The 21,141-nt window shown below is 40.7% G+C and overlaps 1 protein-coding gene across 3 annotated transcripts in view; it reads left to right on the top strand.

The window, feature by feature from the left end:
- Positions 1 to 21,141, top strand: part of FHOD3 (formin homology 2 domain containing 3) — a 398,400-nt gene that overhangs the window by 294,234 nt on the left and 83,025 nt on the right. For 2 of the 3 annotated variants that reach the window (XM_074146891.1, XM_074146890.1), the window contains exon 11: positions 9,784 to 9,909. In XM_074146891.1, the coding sequence (XP_074002992.1) occupies positions 9,784 to 9,909 (126 nt within the window). Of the gene's footprint in view, positions 1 to 3,621; positions 3,722 to 3,853; positions 3,872 to 6,044; positions 6,351 to 7,187; positions 7,269 to 9,783; positions 9,910 to 21,141 lie in introns of all 3 variants that reach the window. The other variant, XM_074146889.1, reaches the window with a different exon arrangement.

Genomic DNA, 21,141 nt, shown 5'->3' with positions numbered 1-21,141 from the left:
CGTCCAGATCATTGATAAAGATGTTGAAGAGAATTGGCCCCAGTACCGAGCCCTGCGGGACACCACTCGTGACTGGACGCCAGCTGGATTTAACTCCATTCACCACCACTCTCTGGGTCCGGCCCTCCAGCCAGTTTTTAACCCAGCAGAGGGTATTCCCATCCAAGCCATGGGCAGCCAGTTTCTCCAGGAGGATACTGTGGGAGACTGTATCAAAGGCTTTGCTTTGCTTTTCCAATTCAGATTGGAAACAGTACCCACTGGGGATGTGTTAATGTCTGATTATAAACTGTAAAAACAAGTGTGCCACACAGGGTTGCTGTACATGCATAGTTCTTTTGAAATATGATATTCTCAAATAATATACAAATTAAAGAGCTGTTACTCTTGATGTGCTCTTTTGGAGTACAGAAAGTCATAATATCTGAGAAGCGGGCTCTTGACTTTTTGCTTCCTAAAATGAAATTGCAGATAAACATCACAGAAGACAGAAGTATTTCTTTCATGTGACATTTTTAATAGTTCACGACCCGTCATGAAGGAGGACAAGGGGTAAACATTCCTTTCAGCTCCATGTAGGTCATATCACCTCCTGGTCTAAGTTCTGTTTCTCGTTGTAGGCAGGAGTGTCTCTACCTATAGACTGAAACCAAAACCTTACAGGTCCCAAACTGGTCTTTATGTGATAATGGTTTCCAGTCCAGTAACTGACTTAAAGATTAAATTAATTCCCTGTTTTATAACTTAGCCTTCAGCGCATGGATGTATTCCACAGCTTACCTGAAAGAAGCATGTATGTAAAAAGCTACGGTCCTTTAAGCATACCTATCTTATATATGTTCTGGAGAGCTATTCCTATTTTAATAATGTTTCTAAGTAAATGCTAGTGCTTATGGAAAATATGTCATTGATGGCTCTGGAAATTTAGATGTCAGAGTTCTGTTTCATGGTTTGGTTTTCAACTGTTAACCTGAGCTTATATGGACATTTCTGTGATAAAAGTTTCTTGGTTTTCAGGATTTTTTTGCAGACAATTAGTCCTTCCAGGGTAAGGTGCAGTAAATTTTTTGTGATGGACTGGTCATGTATCCTAATTTTATGAAAGCTATTCTATATAGGCTTAATTTAGGGTGTTTTCATATTTATAATTAAGCTAGTTGTGTGGGAATCCAATTTTCCCAATAATGGATCAGAATGATATTTTGCAAAACAGTAAGAAACCCAGATGACTGTATTTTAATTGATTACTGCTCACATGTAGTATTTACTATATGGTTCATTTGGAGGTTGTACACTTTCTACACAGAAGCTCAGCATTTTCAAAAACGGGTGCCTAAAATCAGAATCACAAGTACTTATTTAGTTCCAAACTGTGGCTGGCCCCAGGGAAATAGGCTGTAGAGTAAAAGTAGATTCAGGCCTCTAGGTACCAATTAAATATCCTATTCTGATAAATACTGATTACAAAAACTATGAACAGTGGGGAAAGGAACCAGCTTTCACTCCTGGTAAATACAAGACTTCGTATCAGGAATTTAAATGGTAGGTTCCGGGTTATAAGCATAAGGTGTAAAGACATGATGACAAGATCTCAAGGAAAATGCCCAGGATGTGTTGCTCACCTGGCAAATGTTAGTTTAGGGGCCTGATGATCCTGTGCTAAGGAGTGATCCTTAACCTTGAGCTCTCAGTTCTGGATGCTTTTTTCTTCTCACCTTCTCTTTCTATTCAGTGCAAATATAACTCTGGTGGTTACCAGTTCAGCCCATGTGGTATAAACTCCCGTCCTTATTACCATGCACTCGTGTGAACAAATAAACTCTCAAAGAACCCTCCCAAATTTATGGGATCCACCATATCTGATGAGTATTTCCGTTACAAATTTGGGCATTTTGAGGCAGTTGTTGCAAGGAATTTGATGTCATCAATCTGGAGCTTAAAATGTAGTAATAAGAAGGCCGTTCTTGTTCATATTAGTGGTAGCCGTGCTATCAGCATCATAGGATGCATTGTGCTCTTATCAGAGAACCGTGATCTCACGGTTCATGAGTTATTTACCAAATAACTCAGAACTTCATTGAGTTATTTACCAAATGTGATTGATTGCTGTAGGACTGGCAGATGCAGACATTTGCCCTTTACAGGAGATAACAGCAAAGCTAGTATTGAGCTGCTCGCTAGTAAGAAGGGATGGTAGGAGTGCTCCTTGGTCATTTCCTTTTTTGGGGTGGGGTTGGGGGTGAGGGTGTAGTATACCAATGTATACATGTGTGTGGAAGTCGAGAGGTGTCTCCATAGTGGAGATATATGTTTGTGGCGAAGACCAGGAGATGAAGAGATGACAACTGAGATGGTTATGTCACTATGATACCTTTAGGAATGGTTGAAAGTTCCTACCTTATAGATGTTTGACAGAGTACTGGAAAAACTCCAGGTGCTACCCATTTCCTGAATATTCTGTAACTAACTCCGTACAAATGCAACAAATTTTGGATAGACCCTTTGCATTGCACTTGATGAGTTCATGATCTCACATTGTAAATATTCACTGTTCTTATGACATGGAAACTAATTCTAAATGGAAAAAAATGCACAAAGCATCCCTTCAGAATTAGAGAAAAGAAAACCAGCTTTTAGGAAAATGCAAGGAATATGAGTGTCTTACAAACTTTATTACTGTTTGTATGTTTTACTTTTTGCATGGAACATAGCCTGATGGTATTCATCATTAAATCAAGTGGAGAACTGGATCAATTGCAAATGCAAAATAAGTCCAAAAAGAGAATATTTTCTAAATCTTCCACAAGTCTGTGTGTTTGGGGAGAAAGGGCATAAATGGGAGGAAGGGGAGGCAGACAATGTAGCCTTTTTTGTTTTAATATAGTTTTCTTTTTTACTTAAGTGGTTTGTAGGTTATGGAGGCTTTATGCATGCCTTACAGTTCTCCGCTGCCAGAATTACTGCTGAACTGAAGCCTGCTTTGACCATACTAATGACTCTTTACTGAAAAAATTCATGTACTGGCATCCAATAACTTAAATATTGCTATTTGCAAATAGTCCTGAACTGATTTGATCTCTCTGTTATTTCTAACTTAATGGTTCACCCTGTTCTGTTTTTCAGTTGAGCTATCGGCTGCTGAACAGGAATGTTTTATTTATGTTAATTTAGAAAGCATGATGTCCAGTGCCAGCTGTCCCATGCCAGCACAGAGTGTACTGTCCTTTAAGCCAAGCAGGCACAGCTTAATGACTAGCAAGTTGAACGTTGGTATTGTCATGAACGTTTTCCATTAATGCCTCTGCAGGTAGGGCAGCAGCAAATGGAAAGCCAAGCTCGAGAAAAAAAAATGGCATCTTTGGGGTCTTAAAAATCAATAGTAAAAAACCTAAATAGGGGAGAGGATAAAATTTTTGTATTGGTAGGTACCATTGCACCCTCACATACTCAGCAAGAAGTTTTAGGTGGCTGTTTGTCTAGTGCCATAACTCCCCCCCTCTGTGTTTTCCTTCCATTTCTAACTTCATCACATTTCTTTTTCTGGGGAGTCACATTGTTTTCTCTTCCACCTTTTCTCTTTCCATTCCACTGCATGCCCCTTTCCTTGGTCTGACCTCAGAGAGGAGGAAGAGTATGAAGAGGAGGAAGAAGAACAGCCAGTCACAGAGCCCAATACTGAGGACGAGGGGGAGGAAGAGCCCAGTAGGCAGGTCAAAGCCAGGTACCAGGATTCAGTGTTGTCCCTCCACCTTTTCCTCACCAGCACAGTGTGCAGCATCAACTGCCTTTTCACTCGCCTTCCTAGATCACCTGTTAAAGCCACCCCCCAAGGAAATCTTTTTGCATTTAAGAGCTTTGTTGGAGCTTGTGTGTTAATGGAAACATGTTTAATTATATAGGTTCAATGCACTAAGATCTGCCTGCGCTCACTGCCTTTGTACCAAATGAGTGATGCTCACCAATCTTGAAAGATTTAGCAGAATGCATAACTTCTAAGCATGGCTTAGGTTTATCTTTTTTAAGGCAATGGTGAAACATTGCAATGCTTCTCTGAGTTAGGATGTTGCTTGGTTTCTTAGGTTTTCATCCGTATTTTCACGATACAGCCTTACTACCAATATCTGTCACTATGAAAAAGATCAGCATTTTTTGAATGCTTCCTAGGATTTCTATGAATTTACTTCATGTTTTAATAGGCAAAAACTACTTAGAGGCAAAGCTGATAGATATATATCATCTTACACGTACCTGCCCACCTGTGTATGTATGGATATAAACAAACCACCTATCAAAACAATATTCTCATGTAAAATTTTCCACTTATTCCACTTATTTCTGAGGAATATATGGATTTGGCATCTGGCAACTTTATCCTAATAAATGGGAAGAAAGAAAATATGTTCTTTCTTCCAGACAGCCATTTGATTTAGGTTAAATTGTTTGGCTTTGCAACTCAGCAAATGAGATTGGATTTTTTTTTTTTTTTAAATAAACCACATTCATGCAGACGCTATACAGCACGGAAGAAAGAAAGGAAACTGTTTAATGTGCAAATTCCAAAGAAAATACTGTACTGTTTTTATTAATATCTTCCAGTCTGCAAATCTTGCCAATGGCTGCCTGAAATTTCAAAATTAAGTGATAATTTCCTCAAATCCAATTCTTGAAAGTCAAAGCTAAGACACAAGTTATTAGTAAATCACATGAATGTACTAAAATACTGTTAAAGAAAAACAAGGAGGAGCCATGTACAGGGCATGATGTGCTTTTAGGTCACATGTCTTTTAAAATAATAGTCACTTGAGATAACTGGGTGATATTCCCCCCTCCTTTCACTGTCACTGTTGTGTAACTGTTAGATGCTGTCAGGATGGGAAGGACTAGCCTGGCTTCAGGGACTCCTGTCATGCCCAGCTGGTACAATAGATGAAGGTTTCCAGATTGCCCGTTGTGCTTCTGTTGTGAGAACGATTACCTGGTATATACCTGCTGATTAACTTCATAATATCCTAACATATATAATGTGCATTACGGTTTTGTTGCATACTTTGTGCCAAACCCACACTCGTCAGATACGGACCATGCCTTGCATGCCTGTAGGTGGATTGCAGAGGTGGTCTCAGGAGAATGAAATCAGCCACCTGCCAAGTGATCCAGCCCAAAGCCCATGCACAGTGTTTATGCTGGAGATACTAGTGAAAACAGATATCCCGGAGTGCAGATCTCATGGCTTTTCACATGCTCTGCTGCTTCTGTCACTCACCAACGCCTGCCTTCACTAGAGTAAAGCAGATGTGTTTTCTGTTGCACTTGGTGCAACTCTGAAAGTCTCTAACATCAACATGGGATGCTGACACTCAGAGAAATCAGTACCTTCATACCTAGACAAATGATCTGACAAAGTGTTGCTTTTGAAATCATTCTCAACCTTAATTTTGACAGAACAGTGCTGATTGAGTATTTTTAATTTTCATTGTTGGTAGATGAGCATTTTTAGTAAAAATATCAGATCACCAGGGAGGATGATAATTAGATATCTGGCCTTCAAGAGGCAGTCATGCAGATTGTATCTTGAAGCATCTAAACTCTGTGGACCGTGTCATCCAGTGTGTTGAGACTGCTTTGTGCTTACAACCTAACTTGAAATACTTAAAAATTATTCACAAAATGTTTGTGAAAAGGTTCATGAAAATTAGTTCTGAAGCCTGTGGGCTTTCATTTAAGCTGAGTCACTTCCATTCTTCAGTAATTGCAACCCCCAGAAGAATCCCACTGGGATACAAAGATGTGGGTTTCCTTACTTTATTTTTTTTTTAAAAAGGTGGTTGTCTACATTGGGAAGTTTTTGTTTGTCTGACTTTCCTAGACCTCATTCTTTTTCCTCCAAGTGGTATGATCTATTGATCTCTCTTTTCCCTCTTTTTCTCTTCTTCCCTTTCCCTTCCCTTTCTCACGATGTTTTCCTCCTGCAGTGGGGTCCCAGGTGCACGGGAGGCTGTGAATGAAAACCTTTCATGGTGTACTGATTCTTCAGCTGTCTCCAGTGCCATTTCTCCAGCTGAGAGGCCTCTCTCCTGCTCTAGGGCAAAAAGCTCTTCTAGCAGCTCCTCTTCTGTGCCTGACTCGTCTGTCTCTCATCATAATTCTGTCCTTTCGACACCATCTTCACCTGTGGCAGCATTGCTAAGCTCTTCACAAAATTCATCAGCATCCATTACTCCAAAGGCATCTCCAACGGTGGAGAAATTACCTTACGTACCACATACTCCTTTTCACCTCTTCTCATACGACTTTGAAGAGCCTCCAGCATCTGTGAAAGAAAAGGAAGCAGAGGTGATGAGGGAAAACAGGTAGATTTTATACAGCTGACAATGTTTAGATAAATGAGTAACACCTTTCAAGATTTTTATAGTGGTAATAATGCACTCTCTGTGTTGTATTATTTCCAGAACATACTGTATTAGTTTTAGTCCTGTAAGCCTAGATTTTGATTTGATTAATATTTTCCTTTTGCCTTTGTTGCCTTCATTTCATCTTACTCCTCTTCAAGGTCTATAGTTAATAAGTGTGCTGGCTTTCTCTATACAGCAGTAGATAAATAACCTGTGATTTGGGAGATCACAGAAAGGAGCACCATTTTGCTCTCATTTACAACAATATAATTTGCGGACATGTTTTCATTAAAAGTAATGGAGCTCTCCTGCTATAAAACCAAGAGATCAGATCAGCACTTGGAATTCAGGGGTGAAATCCTGGCTTCAAAGACTGAATGTCCAAATCCCAAATTTGCTGTTAGATTACAGTGCATATCCCTGTCATGCGCAATTTCAACTCGTGCTTGTAATAAGAGAAGTAGATTAAACCCTATAAAGAGAATACAGCAGACAATTTTCCCTCCACAACATCTGGTCAGTTAAGTTGCTCCTCGTTAATTTCTTTTAGTTTTTAATTTTAATTTTTCATTTCCCCTTTCCCCACCCATTTTAAAAACCCCAAAGAAATTGTTTTGTCTCAATCTGTTTTCAAGTAAAACAGATTGACGATAGGTAGCACTAAGAACAGTGCTAGAGAATCACCTTTAAAAGGAGTTGATGATTTTTAGCTGTCTCTCCCAATGATCAGTGTTGTTTGAACTAGGTGCTGAAAATGTACATGTATATTGTGAGCCTATTTCTTCCTTTCTCCAGCACTCCTTCTGAATTTCTGCATGTGAACAAATATTTTGATTCCTTTGATCCTTTTAATTTTCGATCTTTCTCTTCTAATAGGTGGGTGGGTTTTGTTGCTTTTTCATTTTGCTTAAAAGCCTGTAAATCCAAGTAGCTGCTGAGAAGAGTTCACGCATCTTTCCATACCTGCAGCTTCAGCACTGGGATTCCTCTAAATTTACATTTTCCTGCATAAGTGTAATCGCTCTCTCATTGCTACTGCTGTTAGAGTTATACTTCTTAGAGAATAGATTGCTAAATACCTCCTGTTCCTACAATATTTAGTATTTCTGCAGTGACTTTTTTCCTCTCACCATCCTTGTGCTTCTAGTTACCACATAGGATCAAGGGCATGGTGTGTGGGAGAATTGTGCTGTGTTTATTTGGAGAAAAAGTAGGGCAAAGCTTGCATGATTTGGGCAATAATGTGCTCATAAAAGAGGTGAATGTCTGGATTTCTTCAGAGTGAAGGTTTCTGGGACAAGGCCATTGCATCTACGTTGGTACATGAGACAAGAAGGGAAAATGGATTCTGTACAGGATACAGACTTACCTTGGTGTGCTGCTTTTGCCTTTCTACTCTTCCAGCATCTGTCTCCCTCTTAATTTGATACATAGGGATGCTGCGTCCAGGCCAGTTCCTCTGAATTTGATTTTGTTAATACTTGTAGGTCTGAGTCCATAGAAGGTGTATTCCCTCCATTTTTGTGAGTTACCTGTGGACTGATTGAAATTCCTTGGTCTGAAAAAGGATACTGCGCTGTGTCAGCTTTTTCATGGGTCAGAGGAGAAGAAAAGCAAATGTAAACGTTGATAAAAAGGTCTCCTTTCAGTTGATTGAAATGGAAACGGAGGTTTCAGTGTCAGGAACTTACTGAATCAGCTCTGGGTTGTTCTCAGAGCAATGGAGTTTTCTCATCACTCCCTCAGTAAGGGCACAGGCAGAACATCTTCTGAGCCTGCCGGAGAGAAGACCTGTGCCAGGTCTGTGCCACCAGGGAAGCCCCACACTGCCCAGCTACACAGCCCTCCACTGTGCTACCATCTCCAGTTTCTAGTTAGTTTTCTTCTAGGGCAGGAGTGCCAGGATGGTAATTATTTCCCATTCAGCAAAATTCCTTTTGTAGCTCAGAAACGTGCGTGTTAGCACTTTTTTTCCAAAATTATTCCCCTGGTTCTGGGCACTCAGCATGGCATCTCAAAAACAGATGGTGGTGGTGGGGTGTTTTCTAAAACATAAACCTGGAATTGTTGCCAAAGGGGGCATGTTTTCTAAAGCATGATCACTTCCATTATAAAACCCCCTAACTGAAATCTATTCTGATTTTAACGCGGGCCTTGGCAGGCAGCAATGCTGTTGTACCCTAAGGAATGAAGCTTGAAACTCTGAATGAAATTTTGCATGACTAGATGAGTGTGCTAAATGGAGCTGAAGGAAACCAACCCGCCTTTTCAAATAAAATTGCTGAGTGAAGTTACTGAGTGCTGATGTGTGTGGGAGAAGAAGCAGCAGAGAAAAGATAAGGTGAAGGAGGGTATATTATATCTTATGAATTATAATGAGGGAAATGATGTTGCCCTTTTTCCTGAAGCGAATTTTGTCATTTGGATGAGTTGGCCTTATGGTACAGAGCATAATATGCTTTCCACGTGGGAAAATGGTATCATCTGTGAACAGAAATGTTAACATTTTTCCAAATTGGGAATTTCTCCTTGACATGCTGTTTAAGTACGATGGTTAAAAGGCCCAGCAGAGCAACACGACTGCCTTTTCTATTCAGTATGGGAGCCAGGATGAAGACATTGATACAAGGGACTCTGGGGACGTGGCTGTTCCAGGAGTCCTGGAAACAATTTCTCTTTGATCAGCAAGCTCACATTGAAGTCAAGCAGGTTTTTGGTTTTTTTAATGAAGGGAATGGCTGGTAGAAATTCCTAAAGCCGTGCTTCCGGAGACATGTCTTTTTAACGGTGGTGATGATTTTTTACAGACATTGTAAGAAATGGCACATAAGCTACGGCTTATGTTGGGGGAGAGGAAAGAAAATACTGCCTGCTTTAATTGAAAAGAATGTGGATGCTTTTAATTTATAGTACAAACATTTGCAAATCATGGATGTCCATGTTCGAATCATGTCAGGGGAATGGCGCTGTTTTCCTTAATTTAACTAGATGTGAATACTGCTGACTTGGACTGATTTGGTCCCTTTTCTAATGGCTGGTTATCAGCTCCAAAACCAGCTAATAAATTTGAGTACCTGAGCAGTAATTTAAGTATTCCCGCTCCGAGTTGTCAGTTGGGAGAACCGTTCTAAGCTGTCATTATTTTCCGTATCAGTAGCTCACTATTTGAATCAAGTATGGCCATGACATGACTGATACTAAAATGATACGATGGGTAGCGTATTTTGAAGCTGGGATTAAAGTGATATTTTCAGAAGGTGGATGTTTGAGAAGTTCTGGGGCATGGGATCGCCACCACCCCCTAAACAAGAGTTTTTTCTGTTGCATGCCTGCTTGCTGACGGATTCTTTCTGTCTCTCCCTTTCTCCTGCTTTCCTTCCCATTGCTTCAGGTACAATAGCTATGGCAGCAGCTCTTACTCTTCTCCACGACCTTACTCTGGTGTGAGTGCCCCTGCAACACCCACTTCTCGTTATGGGACAACTCTATCACCGCCTCAAGAGACAAAATCTGACAGGTTTGTAAATTAATCTTGTGTTTTGACAACAGTTCCTTTACAGATGGGACAAAGGAGATAAGTGTAAGCTGTTCTGAATGAGTATTGGAAATATCTTGTAGATCTTTCCTAGATCTTCCTGTAGATCTTTTCTAATGTTGAAAATAGAACATACAGAAATCCAGACATGTTCATTTCCCACTAATTTGTAAGCTTTTCTCTGACTTGGTTTTAAAGGCTGGATGTATTTCCATCCTACTTCTTCTTTCACTTAAATGGATAAAACAGAGTTGTGTCACGTGTATACTGTTCTACATATCAAAAGGTGAATTAAAGAACATTTTATTTCTTCCAATTTTTTAAAGTAAATTCAGAGATCTATTTTCACTTCTATCATCTTAAATCAACTATAAAATGTTGGAAATGTACTTAGCTCAGAATTTCCTAGGCTATAATTTTGTCCCTCCTTGAAAATATATGATATGTCTCATTGTATTTCATCAAGGGCAAAATGTTTCTTGCTGTAGATAAAGCGAACTCATATTAATCTACCAGTTATCATCTCACTTTAAAAAAAACAAACAAACCACACTGGCAACAAAAAAGCAGTATTTCGGAAAACCAAAATACTCTTTTGAATTATGTAAGGTACTGGGGGAAAAAAATGATAGGAAAATGTTATGGATACATGAAATAAATTCTTGGCAAGAGGTTTGAACCATGAGAAATTAGCTGACTGTTACAACCTGAGAGTAAATGACAGCTTCAAAGGATGTCATGCTGATTTTAAGGAGGAAAGGTAAAAGCTTTTAATTATTTAAATAATTTAATATAATAATTTAATTAAATAATTTCCAGTTAGGCCAGATGGGCTTTGGATTGTTTGTTACCAGATTGACATCTAATTCATAAAAATTCCCTCCCCCACCCTTTTTTTTGAACTGAATGCTTTTTCAGGATCCTTTGTCTATATTTCAATTATTTTTTAATATTTCTATAGACATATAGAAATACATATATGTTTTTCTGTGTATGTGTATATGTTTCAACCCACTGAATGCCTCACATCCTTTCCAGTCTATTACTCAGAATGGTTCAAGTTAGGTTCTTCCAGTATGCATGTATTTCTAGCCATGAGGTATTGATTTGATCCTTTTTTTCAAGTGAGTAATTACATTAAGTTTATCTTTGGAGAAAGGCATCATTTTTCATTTGCTCGTCTTCGTAGAATAACTTGCCTCGATTTGTCTTTCCTGATCTGAATTAAATTATTGCTGAGTGAAACCATAATAAAAAACTAAACTGGCATTTTCACCCCCTTTTACATCAGCAAAATAGATGCAAGATAAGCAAGAATTAAAGGTATCCCGCTGCTTTTGAAGTTTCAGCTTTCGAAGCCCCTGCTGTTTTGAGCTTCTGATTGCTACTGCAACAGAGAAACCCAAAAGTGGTCAAACGCTGAGATGCCTAAAGATGGCTGGGCCTGTCCTGCGAGAGGTTGATGGCGCTGGCCCTGCTCCAGTAAAGGAAGCGAGCTTTCCCTGCAGCGTGCGCGTAAGTGCGTTGCTGGTTTGGAGCCAAAATGCCTTGGCCCCACAGGACGAAGCTGTAAAATTCGCAGATTCATGGAGAGTCAGGCCAGAGGGGAGCTCTTGTAATCTTCTGTTGTGACCTGTAATAGGTCTCACAGAAGCTAAATGAAAGCCCCCTGTACCTTTATGTATTTTCAAGTGACGGCACATGACTTCTGCTGGAAAACATTCCAGTATTTATCATTACTGCTAGGAAAATATTTCATATTTTGAGGCCCGTTTGTCTAGCAGCATCTTCCAGCCATTACACCTCATTCTACTTTTCTCTGTGAAACTGGAAAGTGCTGCCTTCAACTGTCAGATCTCTCTTACGTGTTTTAAGTGTCTAAAGACAGTGCTTGGAGTTGCATCACTGTCCTTCCTTCACGTTGCGTTCATGGTTCTTTCCTCTTGTGTAAATTTGCAGCTTTCTATTCACAGTAGTTGAACTCACCAGGATTTCTGCATTCTTATATTTGAGGGATGTTACAGCCGGATGCTTTTTGTATATTAATCTCTGAGAAGTGCGAAAAATGTGTGTGTGTCACAGCTGTGTGTTGCCTGCAGAATAGATGCAGTTATTTCTTGGAAGATAATTAAATTTAGAGCTGCCATTTTGCATCATCTTTTTATTTTTGAATGTGCTGCTGTTGCAGATGTATAGTTTAGCAGGATCTGATGGTGTGACTGCTTTGTAGAATGGCAGAAGCCTGCTTTTATTTCATTTACCTTAAAAACATGGGTTGCAGAAATGCCCACACAAAGATTGATAGATAGGATTTTGCACACTGGAGAGTAGGCTGTGTAGTGGATGACACAACGCTCGGCACTAATTAGTAAGTGAAAAGTATTGTGGAAGTTTTCACAGTCTTCTATCAATGGTGCTTGCCTTAGATTACGTAAACATTATTTCCTACCTCCTGATGGTAAAAATTTACACGGATTCAAACACACAAAGAAGTTAAAAGATGAGGTGGGGAGAGGAAGACACTTGATAAGAAGCAGATGCATGTCTATGGTTAGCTCCAAGGTGAGTTTTCTGCTTTCAGCTTACAACTACAGTTATCCAAAGCATCCACAAAAAGATTTCTGTCTTTTATCATCCAGGGAAGAGCTTCAGATGCAGTTCCTGGTACTGTTTATCTGACCCTCGAGAACAAGGAGGAAGGAAGAGGCAGCATTTAGAGCAATGCCCAGCGAAGTAATTCATGCCCCATTCAGTTACCCTGACAGGCCTTTCAAACCCTTGGCTGCGTTTACTTATGTAAACAAGAGCTACAACTTAGGTGGACAGAAGCAGTGTGGTTGACATTGTGACATTCATACTTTTAAAACCCTCCTTGGCTAAGATCAGTAAGGAATCCAAAAGAGCAGTATAGTTCAATGCAACAGTAACTAGTTTTTGTTCTTTGAAATCCACATAATGTATATATTTCTGATTGTACAGCAGAAGAAAAGGCTTACTTGACTGTTTCTCAGTTTCTAAATTCAGCTGCAGTCTTTTGCCAACTTCTTGCAGTACTGTTGTTCTCTTTCATTTCTCTGGGTCCCCTGTGGAGAGCCATGTTTCTGCAGTGCATATTGCAGCCATGGGAATCCTGCTGAAGGAGAGTAAATTGCAGGGCACTTTCTTTTCAGCCCTTCATTGGGAGAGAAGAAAGGGTATATTGGTTCTCTCATAGCTCTCTATGAAAGTTGCTCCTAATGCATAAGTATAACCCAGTCCTCCTGTTTTCAACTGCCAAAGACTACTTTGCTCCGTAAATACACTGGTCCCGCTCTTCATGACTTAAATTGCCAATTAACTCTTTCCCCAATTCCTAAAGAAAAAAAAAATATCGATCTCAATTTTTTAACCTCATAAATTTTGGTAACAAAGGGGAAGAGCAAGACATGGCTGGAGGACACCAGGGAGAAGAACATTTTTCTGCACTTCCAAGTAACCTTGCCTGGGGGAAGAAGGTGTTGTAGGGCTCTTCTGTATTTCCATGCCTTCTGCTCACACCTAGGATATTTCTGTTTAGCCAAAGATTGCCATCTCAGACTCTGAACCTAGGTGGTCACTCAAATTGAAAGCTGCAGCCTGAAATCTGTAGCTGGACAGCAAATTCATTATTTCCAAAGCTTCACACCCCCTCATAGTGTGTTTTGGTGGTGAAGTGTAGGCATTGTTGGTCATGGTCACAGTTAGAGGAGACCCTGAAGGAGTCTAACTTCTAAGGCAAGAGCTCCTGAATTCAGCACCAGCTTTAATTCATTCTCTTGTCAGAAAAATGTCCTGCTGGTGTGTTTGCTGAGGTAGATTTCTTCTGATGCATTTGCCAGGAGACGGTTCCCACTGGGCTTGGTAGTCAAACAGTAGTGCAGTTAGGCTTGCTCAAAAAACCTTCTTCTCGGGGCACTGTGTGCTGAGGCAGCAGGCGTTCATGGTCCCCATTCTCTTGCCTCTGTCTGTTAAATCAAATGCCAGAAAGTTCAGCTTGCAAACCTCCACTTCTGGATCGTCTTGGCCAGTCAGTGTGAACTTAGACTCCACCTCTGGCTTGTCCCTCTGAAGTTCTTCCAAATCTCCAAGCTTCATAAGGGCCTGCTATGGTGTTTGCAAATTATTCTTGTTTGATGCACTCTCCAACTTTTCCAGACTGTTAGAAAATAGACTTAGGAAAGATTAAATGTGTTTCACATCCCTTAATCTTTTTTCCGTCTTACTTGCTTTATGATCTACAGCAGTACGTTACCTTGGGCTCCTGTGATGCAGAGTGTGGGGGGTTAACCCTGGTGGGCACAAGGTGCCCACTAGAGCTGCTCTATCAGTCGCCCTCCTCAACTGGACAGGGGAAAGAAAATATAACAAAAGGCTTATGGGTCAAGATAAGGGCAGGGAGAGATCATTCAGCAGTTACCATCATGGATAAACCAGACTTGGGAAAATTAGTTTAATTTATTACTGATCAAGTCAGAATAGGATAATAAGAAATAAAACCAAATCTTAAAACACCTTCTCCCCTCCCTTCTTCCTGGGCTCAACTTCACTCCTAATTTTCTCTACCTTCCCTGCCCCTGAGCGATGCAGCAGGACAGGGAACGGGGGTTGCGCTCAGTTCATCACATCTCTGTCGCTCCTTCCTCCTCAGGGGGAGGTCTCTGCACACTCTTCCACTGCTCCAATGTGGGGTCTCTCCCACAGGAGACAGTCCTCCATGAACTTTGCCAACATGAGCCTTTCCTATAGGCTGCAGTTCTTCCCAAACAGCTCATGGAAGGTCCCTTCCATGGGGTGCGGTCCTTCAGGAACAGACTGCTCTATAATGGGTCCCCCACAGGGCCACAGGGCCTGCCAGCAAACCTGATCCAGCATGGGCTCCTCTCTTCATGAGTCCACAGGTCCTGCCAGGAGGCTGCTCCAGCATGGGCTTCCCACGAGGTCACAGCCTCCTTCAGGCATCCACTGCTCCGGCATGGGGTCCTCCACAGGCTGCACGGGAATCTCTGCTTCAATGCCCGCAGCACCTTCTTCCCCTCTTGCTGACCTTGGCGTCTGCGGAGTTGTTTCTGTCACATATTCTCACTCCTCTGTCCCCCTCCAGTTGCACAGGTTTTTTCCGCTTCTTAAATCATGGAATCATGGAATACCGGGTTGGAAGGGACCTCAAGGATCATCTGGTCCAACCTTTCTTCGCAAAATCATGATCTAGACAGGACGGCCCAGCACCCTCTCCAGCTGGTCCTTTACTTCTCTTTCATCCCATAACTCAGAATTCACTTGTTTTTCACTAAATATGTTATCACAGGGGTGCTACCACTGTCACTGATGGGCTCAGCCTTGGCCAGCAGCAGGTCCATCTTGGAGCCAGCTGGCATTGGCTCTGTCAGGCATGGGGGAAGCCTCTGGCAGCTTCTCACAGAAGTCACCCCTGTAGCCCCCCTGCTACCAAAACCTTGCCACATAAACCCAATACAGAGGGCCTTAGATGTTGAGTATTCATCTCTATGTTCTCATATACTTTTTAAAGCATTTATTTCTACAACAGATGCACACAGACACTGAGATTAGCGTGACTAGATTATAGGTGATTTTTTCTCCACTGATTTTAAAGACACTTTAAACACCATACCTGAAGCGTAAACATGAAGTGCAGCAAAAGTCTACAAATACTCTTCTTTTGAGTTTTATTCCCTCTCCAGGTGCCCGAAACAGTGATTTTTCTGGCAATCTGGTGCTTTTTTTCTGGTGATTGTTTTGCTTAAAAACAAAACAAAACAAACCCCTTCTTGAGAATTCTAAACAGCTTTTCAGTTAGACTTTCTACTAAAATTAAAGGTCCCTGTAATTGACAACACCAGGGAGGTGCTGCTAGATGAAGTTTCTTGGCCGGTTCTCTTTTTTCCTTTTCTTTTTTTCATTAGGCACCTATCACTAATTTGCACTCTGGAGTTACCTTACTCCAGCTGTTAAGCACTAAGGAAAAACAAGAAACCTACGACACAAAGCCCACCGGACAGCCTACAAAGCTGCTGCTCTCCCAAGAACAGCTCCTCTTTCCTTGGCTTTCTTTTCTTTCTGCTTCTGCCATCTTCTTTGTGTCTTAATATGGGCTTCTGGGCTCCCAGACCAGAGACTGTGGCTATTTTTTCTTGTGGTAAATGCCAGGCACATCTTTGACTCTGAATAACATAATGAGGAAGGGATAGCTTGGTCGTTGATAATAGCGGCCCAGGGCAAAAGCCTCAACTATATTGCTGAGATTTTACTAGGAAAAATGACCTTCGGAATTACTTGATGATTTACAATTTGGGAAGCAGTGGTGGCTTACACTGGCTTAGCTGCTTGTCAAACTACTGTGTAAGCAGTATTCTTGATTGCAGCTTTGTAGGCTTCATCATAGGGCATATGTTTAAGCAGAAAGCGTGAGCCAGGTTCCAGTTTCAGACTGCAGCGTGCCGCTGGCTGAACACACAGCTCGCCAGGCTGATGCTCAGGGGACACAGACCTTCGCCTGGGTCTATGGGGAAACTCTGCAAGCCGCTTCCAGGCAATTTGTGGCTCTCATGAGGCTGAGAAGCCACAGGTTGGAGAGAGACAGAAACACAATGTAAAACCTGTAAACCTTAGGCTGTGAGAGGAGAGTGTCTGTGAAGGGTCCTCGTGCTTCGCCCTGGCTCTGTGCGGCTCTGCCCTGCTGTAGCTTTGCTTTATGTAGCCCCTCAGGCCAGTTAAAAGTCTAACGTTAATCAGTTCTTCTCTTGGTCATTCTCAGATTTCTTTCTCAAAGGAAGCATTAGTCAGTAGTTTTATCTCTCAATTTTGTGTTTATTTTTGAGAGGAGTTTTGTAAAGATTCTTCAAGTAATGTTTAGTCTGTTTGCAAAATCTTATATCAACACGCTTTTGAATTTGCCGTGTCATGTAGGGAGACATAACACTCAGAGAGTTTCTTTAACTGTGAAAAGCAATATGGCTCTTGGCAGCTTTGCCTACCCTTTTGTCTCTTTCTAAGCTGGAAAGCAGATTTATTTTGTTAAAGCCAAGAGACATTTAGAGTTACTTAAGGCCTGAGTAGGAGCTGCTGACTGTTGTTCCCTCTCTGTAGCATTCCCATGACTGCTCGAGCAGGAGCACTTTGGAAAAATGGGTAATTATTTCTTCCTTATTAAGGTTATTAATGATTCTGACCCATGTTATATTCAAGAAAATCCTGAATATTAACTTTGTGACCTAAAGGGATTTCCTTTCATAAGTCATCTGTTAATATTTTTTTTCTTCTAAAAACATACATTTGTATTTTTTATTCTTTCTATAGATACACATTTTCATTTAGCAAATTTTTAAAATTCAACTCATGGAGGAAAATGCAGCCACAAAAGAAGTGTATTACAGAGTTAAGGTGAAGAACATTTGAAGTTGATAATTGGAATTTTGCTGTAACAAAGTGGCTTAGAATAAGACAGAAATATTTTCTTCAATCTTCAACAAGATTAGAGTCATTTGTGTCACATATTCCCTTTCACAATATATAGTCTGTGGTGGAGTATTGTCAGAAAACTGCAAGAACTTGCAAAAAGTGTGAGATACCTTATGTCTCCCTGAGCTTGTGTTTTTAATAATGATTACTAATTCACTGCTGGGTTAAATGCAGTAGGTCAGGTTAGATGAGTTTTTATTCAGAAGAGTTTTGGCCTACAATCAATGTTTTGGCTTTGTATCCTCTGTCCTGTGTATATTTTTGTTGCCTTCTATTTCCTTTTTTTTTTTTCCTATTCTTTGCTCTTTCCTATATTTTTTCCAACAAGATAAGTAACTAACGACCTCTTTGTCCCCAGGTCCTAATGCAGTTGTATGGAGTTATATTCACAAATTCCCAGACTTAGACATATTCTTGCTGTGTGTTTTCTTTCTGGAATGAGAGTATAATAACAAAGCTTGTTTAGCTTTTGGTGATTTTAACAGCAGGCAGAAAAAAGCTTTTCTTAGTATTTTTGTATTAACAGTCCATTCTTAATAGCCTTGTGTTCTCTACAAGACTAAAAATAGTGTTCAGAGTTAGCATCCTTCTGGATTGTATTTGTAGAATTGAACAAATGGTTGATACTACCAGTTGGTAACATATGATACCAGCATTAATATGCTGGCATATATTAGCTATAACCCCGTTTTGTGAGTGATAACTCTATTATGCTTTCATTGAGTATTACATACTTTTTTCTGTTAAAATCTTTTACCACCTTTGATTCAATGCAAGATATTTTTTTTAGCCTTTTCCTTACCCATTTTAAAAATCATAGAATAGAATCATAGAATTGTCTAGGTTGGAAGGGACCTTTAAGATCATCTAGTCTAGCCATCAACCTAACTCTGATAAAAAACCATCACTAAACCATGTCACTAAGCACTATGTCAACCTGTCTTTTAAAAAATACCTCCAGGGATGGTGCCTCAACCACTTCCCTGGGCAGCCCATTCCAATGGTTAATAACGCTTTCAGTATAAAATTTTTTCCTAATATCCATCCTAAATCTCCCCTGGTGCAACTTGAGGCCATTTCCTCTTGTCCTGTTGCCTGTGATTTGGGAGAAGACACCGACCCCTGCCTCTCCACACCCTCCTTTCAGGTAGTTGTAGAGAGCAATAAGGTCTCCCTTCAGACTCCTTTTCTCTAGGCTGAAAAACCCCAGCCCCCTCAGCCGCTCCTTGTAAGACTTACTCTCCAGACCCTGAAATGCAGCCTATGGCAGTAAGGCTGAAATATTACTGAGGCCTGAAGGTACTGTCACCCTTTAAACAGCACGAAAACACAAAAATTACCTGAAGGCTCTGCCTAAGCCTCCTGCCGGCTGGTTTGGCCAGTCCCACTGCCATTTGCAATTCAACTATGAGTTCAGCAAAAAGGGGAAGCCTTATTGCCGGTGGGATACAGAGACAAAAAAAGAAGATTTCACAGACAAACCAAATATAGGTAAATACGTTTTCAAATTGTTCAGAATATTTGAGGAATACCTCTTGCCACTTACCTTTCCTTCTGGCAGTTGTACAGGTTTGTACAACCTGAAAGTGACAGCTGTTTCCTCCAGGTGTAGTTAATGCACGTGTAGAAAATGAAGGGTAGAGTTCACTAAAGTCTGCTCATTTGCAGTTGCTGTTCACATTAAAGAGAGGACTGAGGCACCTGAATACCAGTTGAGTCACAGTGTTTGACAGCAGCAGTGAAGGTGTGAGTTTAGGAGGGTTTGCAAGGCAAATAGTCTCAGCATTTGGTGTGAGGTGTGGTCTTCACAGAGGGGAGATGTCTCTGGTCGAGTGGCTGGACAGTGCAGGGTCTAACCACTAAGCGATCTACCTCAGCAGTATCAGTGCTGTTTCCTTACCTTTTCTTTTCTAAATGTGACTGAAAACCCAAAACCTGACTATTAGTCTTTTAAGAAGTCAGTGCCACACAAGGAGTCAGGTGGCCGTATTCCTGTCTGTTTAATTATTACCTGTTTCAACAGAACCTTCTTGCAGCTTTGACTGTTAGTTTTGATCATTTGATGCAATAAACTGCTGTATGCAATACAGCAGTCCAGAACTGACTGCAGTTGGGACAAATGAATTGAATCAGGTGTGTGTGTGCGCACTATACTGTAGCTTGTAACTCAGCTGAAGTATGGACTCATAAAATAGCCAGTGGGAAATACCAGGTTTGGGCTAGTTTTTACTGATTTCATTAGTTTCCAAGAGGTGGCAAACTAATGTGGCACATGGATATTCATTTTCAGTTTCTTAGACATTGGCTTTTTTTCTGGCTGTATGCCTGTGGATCTTTTGTTGAAACTGTGAAGCTGCTGTTCGTACATCAGCAAATTTTAGCCAAATGAGCAACACTAGTCAAACTGTGCTAGATCAAACCTCCAAACAAGGTGTTTTGGCATGTGGAGACATTTTACGACCAGGGTCAGTTTAGAATCCCATCTGAAGGACTGAGCTGCACATCAGGATGTGATTCCCCCATAACCCCTTGTAACTGTGGAACCCCAAAGAGCTTAGTCAGAGCTGAAGGTTTCCAACCTGCTAGATACTGTGCAGACATACAATCACTCTTTTGGTCTCAGAGCAACACCCCATCCTTCCCCTTAATTTTCTTTCGGATTCTATTAAGTCATAACTTCCTTTGACTCCAAATGGAGTTTGCATACTTCAGGGCAGCTGGATGGGATGGGACGGGGTGGGATAGCAAAATAAATAAAAGGAACAAACGCGAGCACAGACTTGAGAGGGACCCTCATTTTGCATCTCTTCCAGTTTATTTCTAGATGTTTTCATGTGCAGGCACTGTCCAGTTTTCCCCTTCCTAGAGCAATTTCGGATGATATATCCAACCTTATTGCTGTGGTTTTTCATGCTACCACAGGGATGGAGCTCTAGCTCCTGAATCTTAGCACAGTGGTGCCACTGTTTCTGCTGAGAGCTTTCTCTTGCAACATGTACTAAAAGGTCATAGGTTAAAATAAATTTAAAATATGTTCAAGGGAAAATTCACCACACGTACTTGACTGTCAGGGTTTGGGGATTTTTTTTCCCTTTTCTTAGTGCTGAGGCATATTAGAGATTTTTATGGTTTTGAGTGTGATCCAGCATTGATACTGTAGCTCTGGAGGAGAGCCAGCAGGAAGGCTTACAGAATATCAAGTTTTATACCATCTTATGTAATGTTTATGCGGGTGGGATCTGACATATTGAAATTCAATTTATTGAAATTATTGAAATTATATTCGTACTGCCCTGCTGCCAGTGGGGCAAAATGGCTATGTTTTGTGCTTTTACACTAAAAGTCTACATTGTGCAGCCATAGGCGTGGAGTAAGGGAAAGGGTCTGAGTTCTTAAAAATAATGAAAATTTATTCGGGTTTGCATTGCTGGTTGGGGAACCTCCTTTAGACAGGGTTTTACTTTCTTTTCAGAAAAGGCAGTATCTATTTCTCTCATTAATCCTTTCATTGCAAAACTCATGTTACAACAATGCACAGAAACCACTCTACATGAGTTATGCCTGTTTGATTTTATCAGTCTGATTCAATCAGTGTGGATACATTTACGTCTGTATAAAGCTACTCTGTACAATACAGATTTTTCCTGTCTAAGAGACAGAAAGAAAAACATGTTTACTCTGAGGTCACTGTGTTGCCATGTGAGAGGTTGGTGGTACCAA

This window comes from Numenius arquata, chromosome 4 (assembly GCF_964106895.1).
Source record: "Numenius arquata chromosome 4, bNumArq3.hap1.1, whole genome shotgun sequence".
Taxonomy (NCBI): domain Eukaryota; kingdom Metazoa; phylum Chordata; class Aves; order Charadriiformes; family Scolopacidae; genus Numenius; species Numenius arquata.
This window is presented reverse-complemented; position numbering and strand designations above follow the sequence as displayed.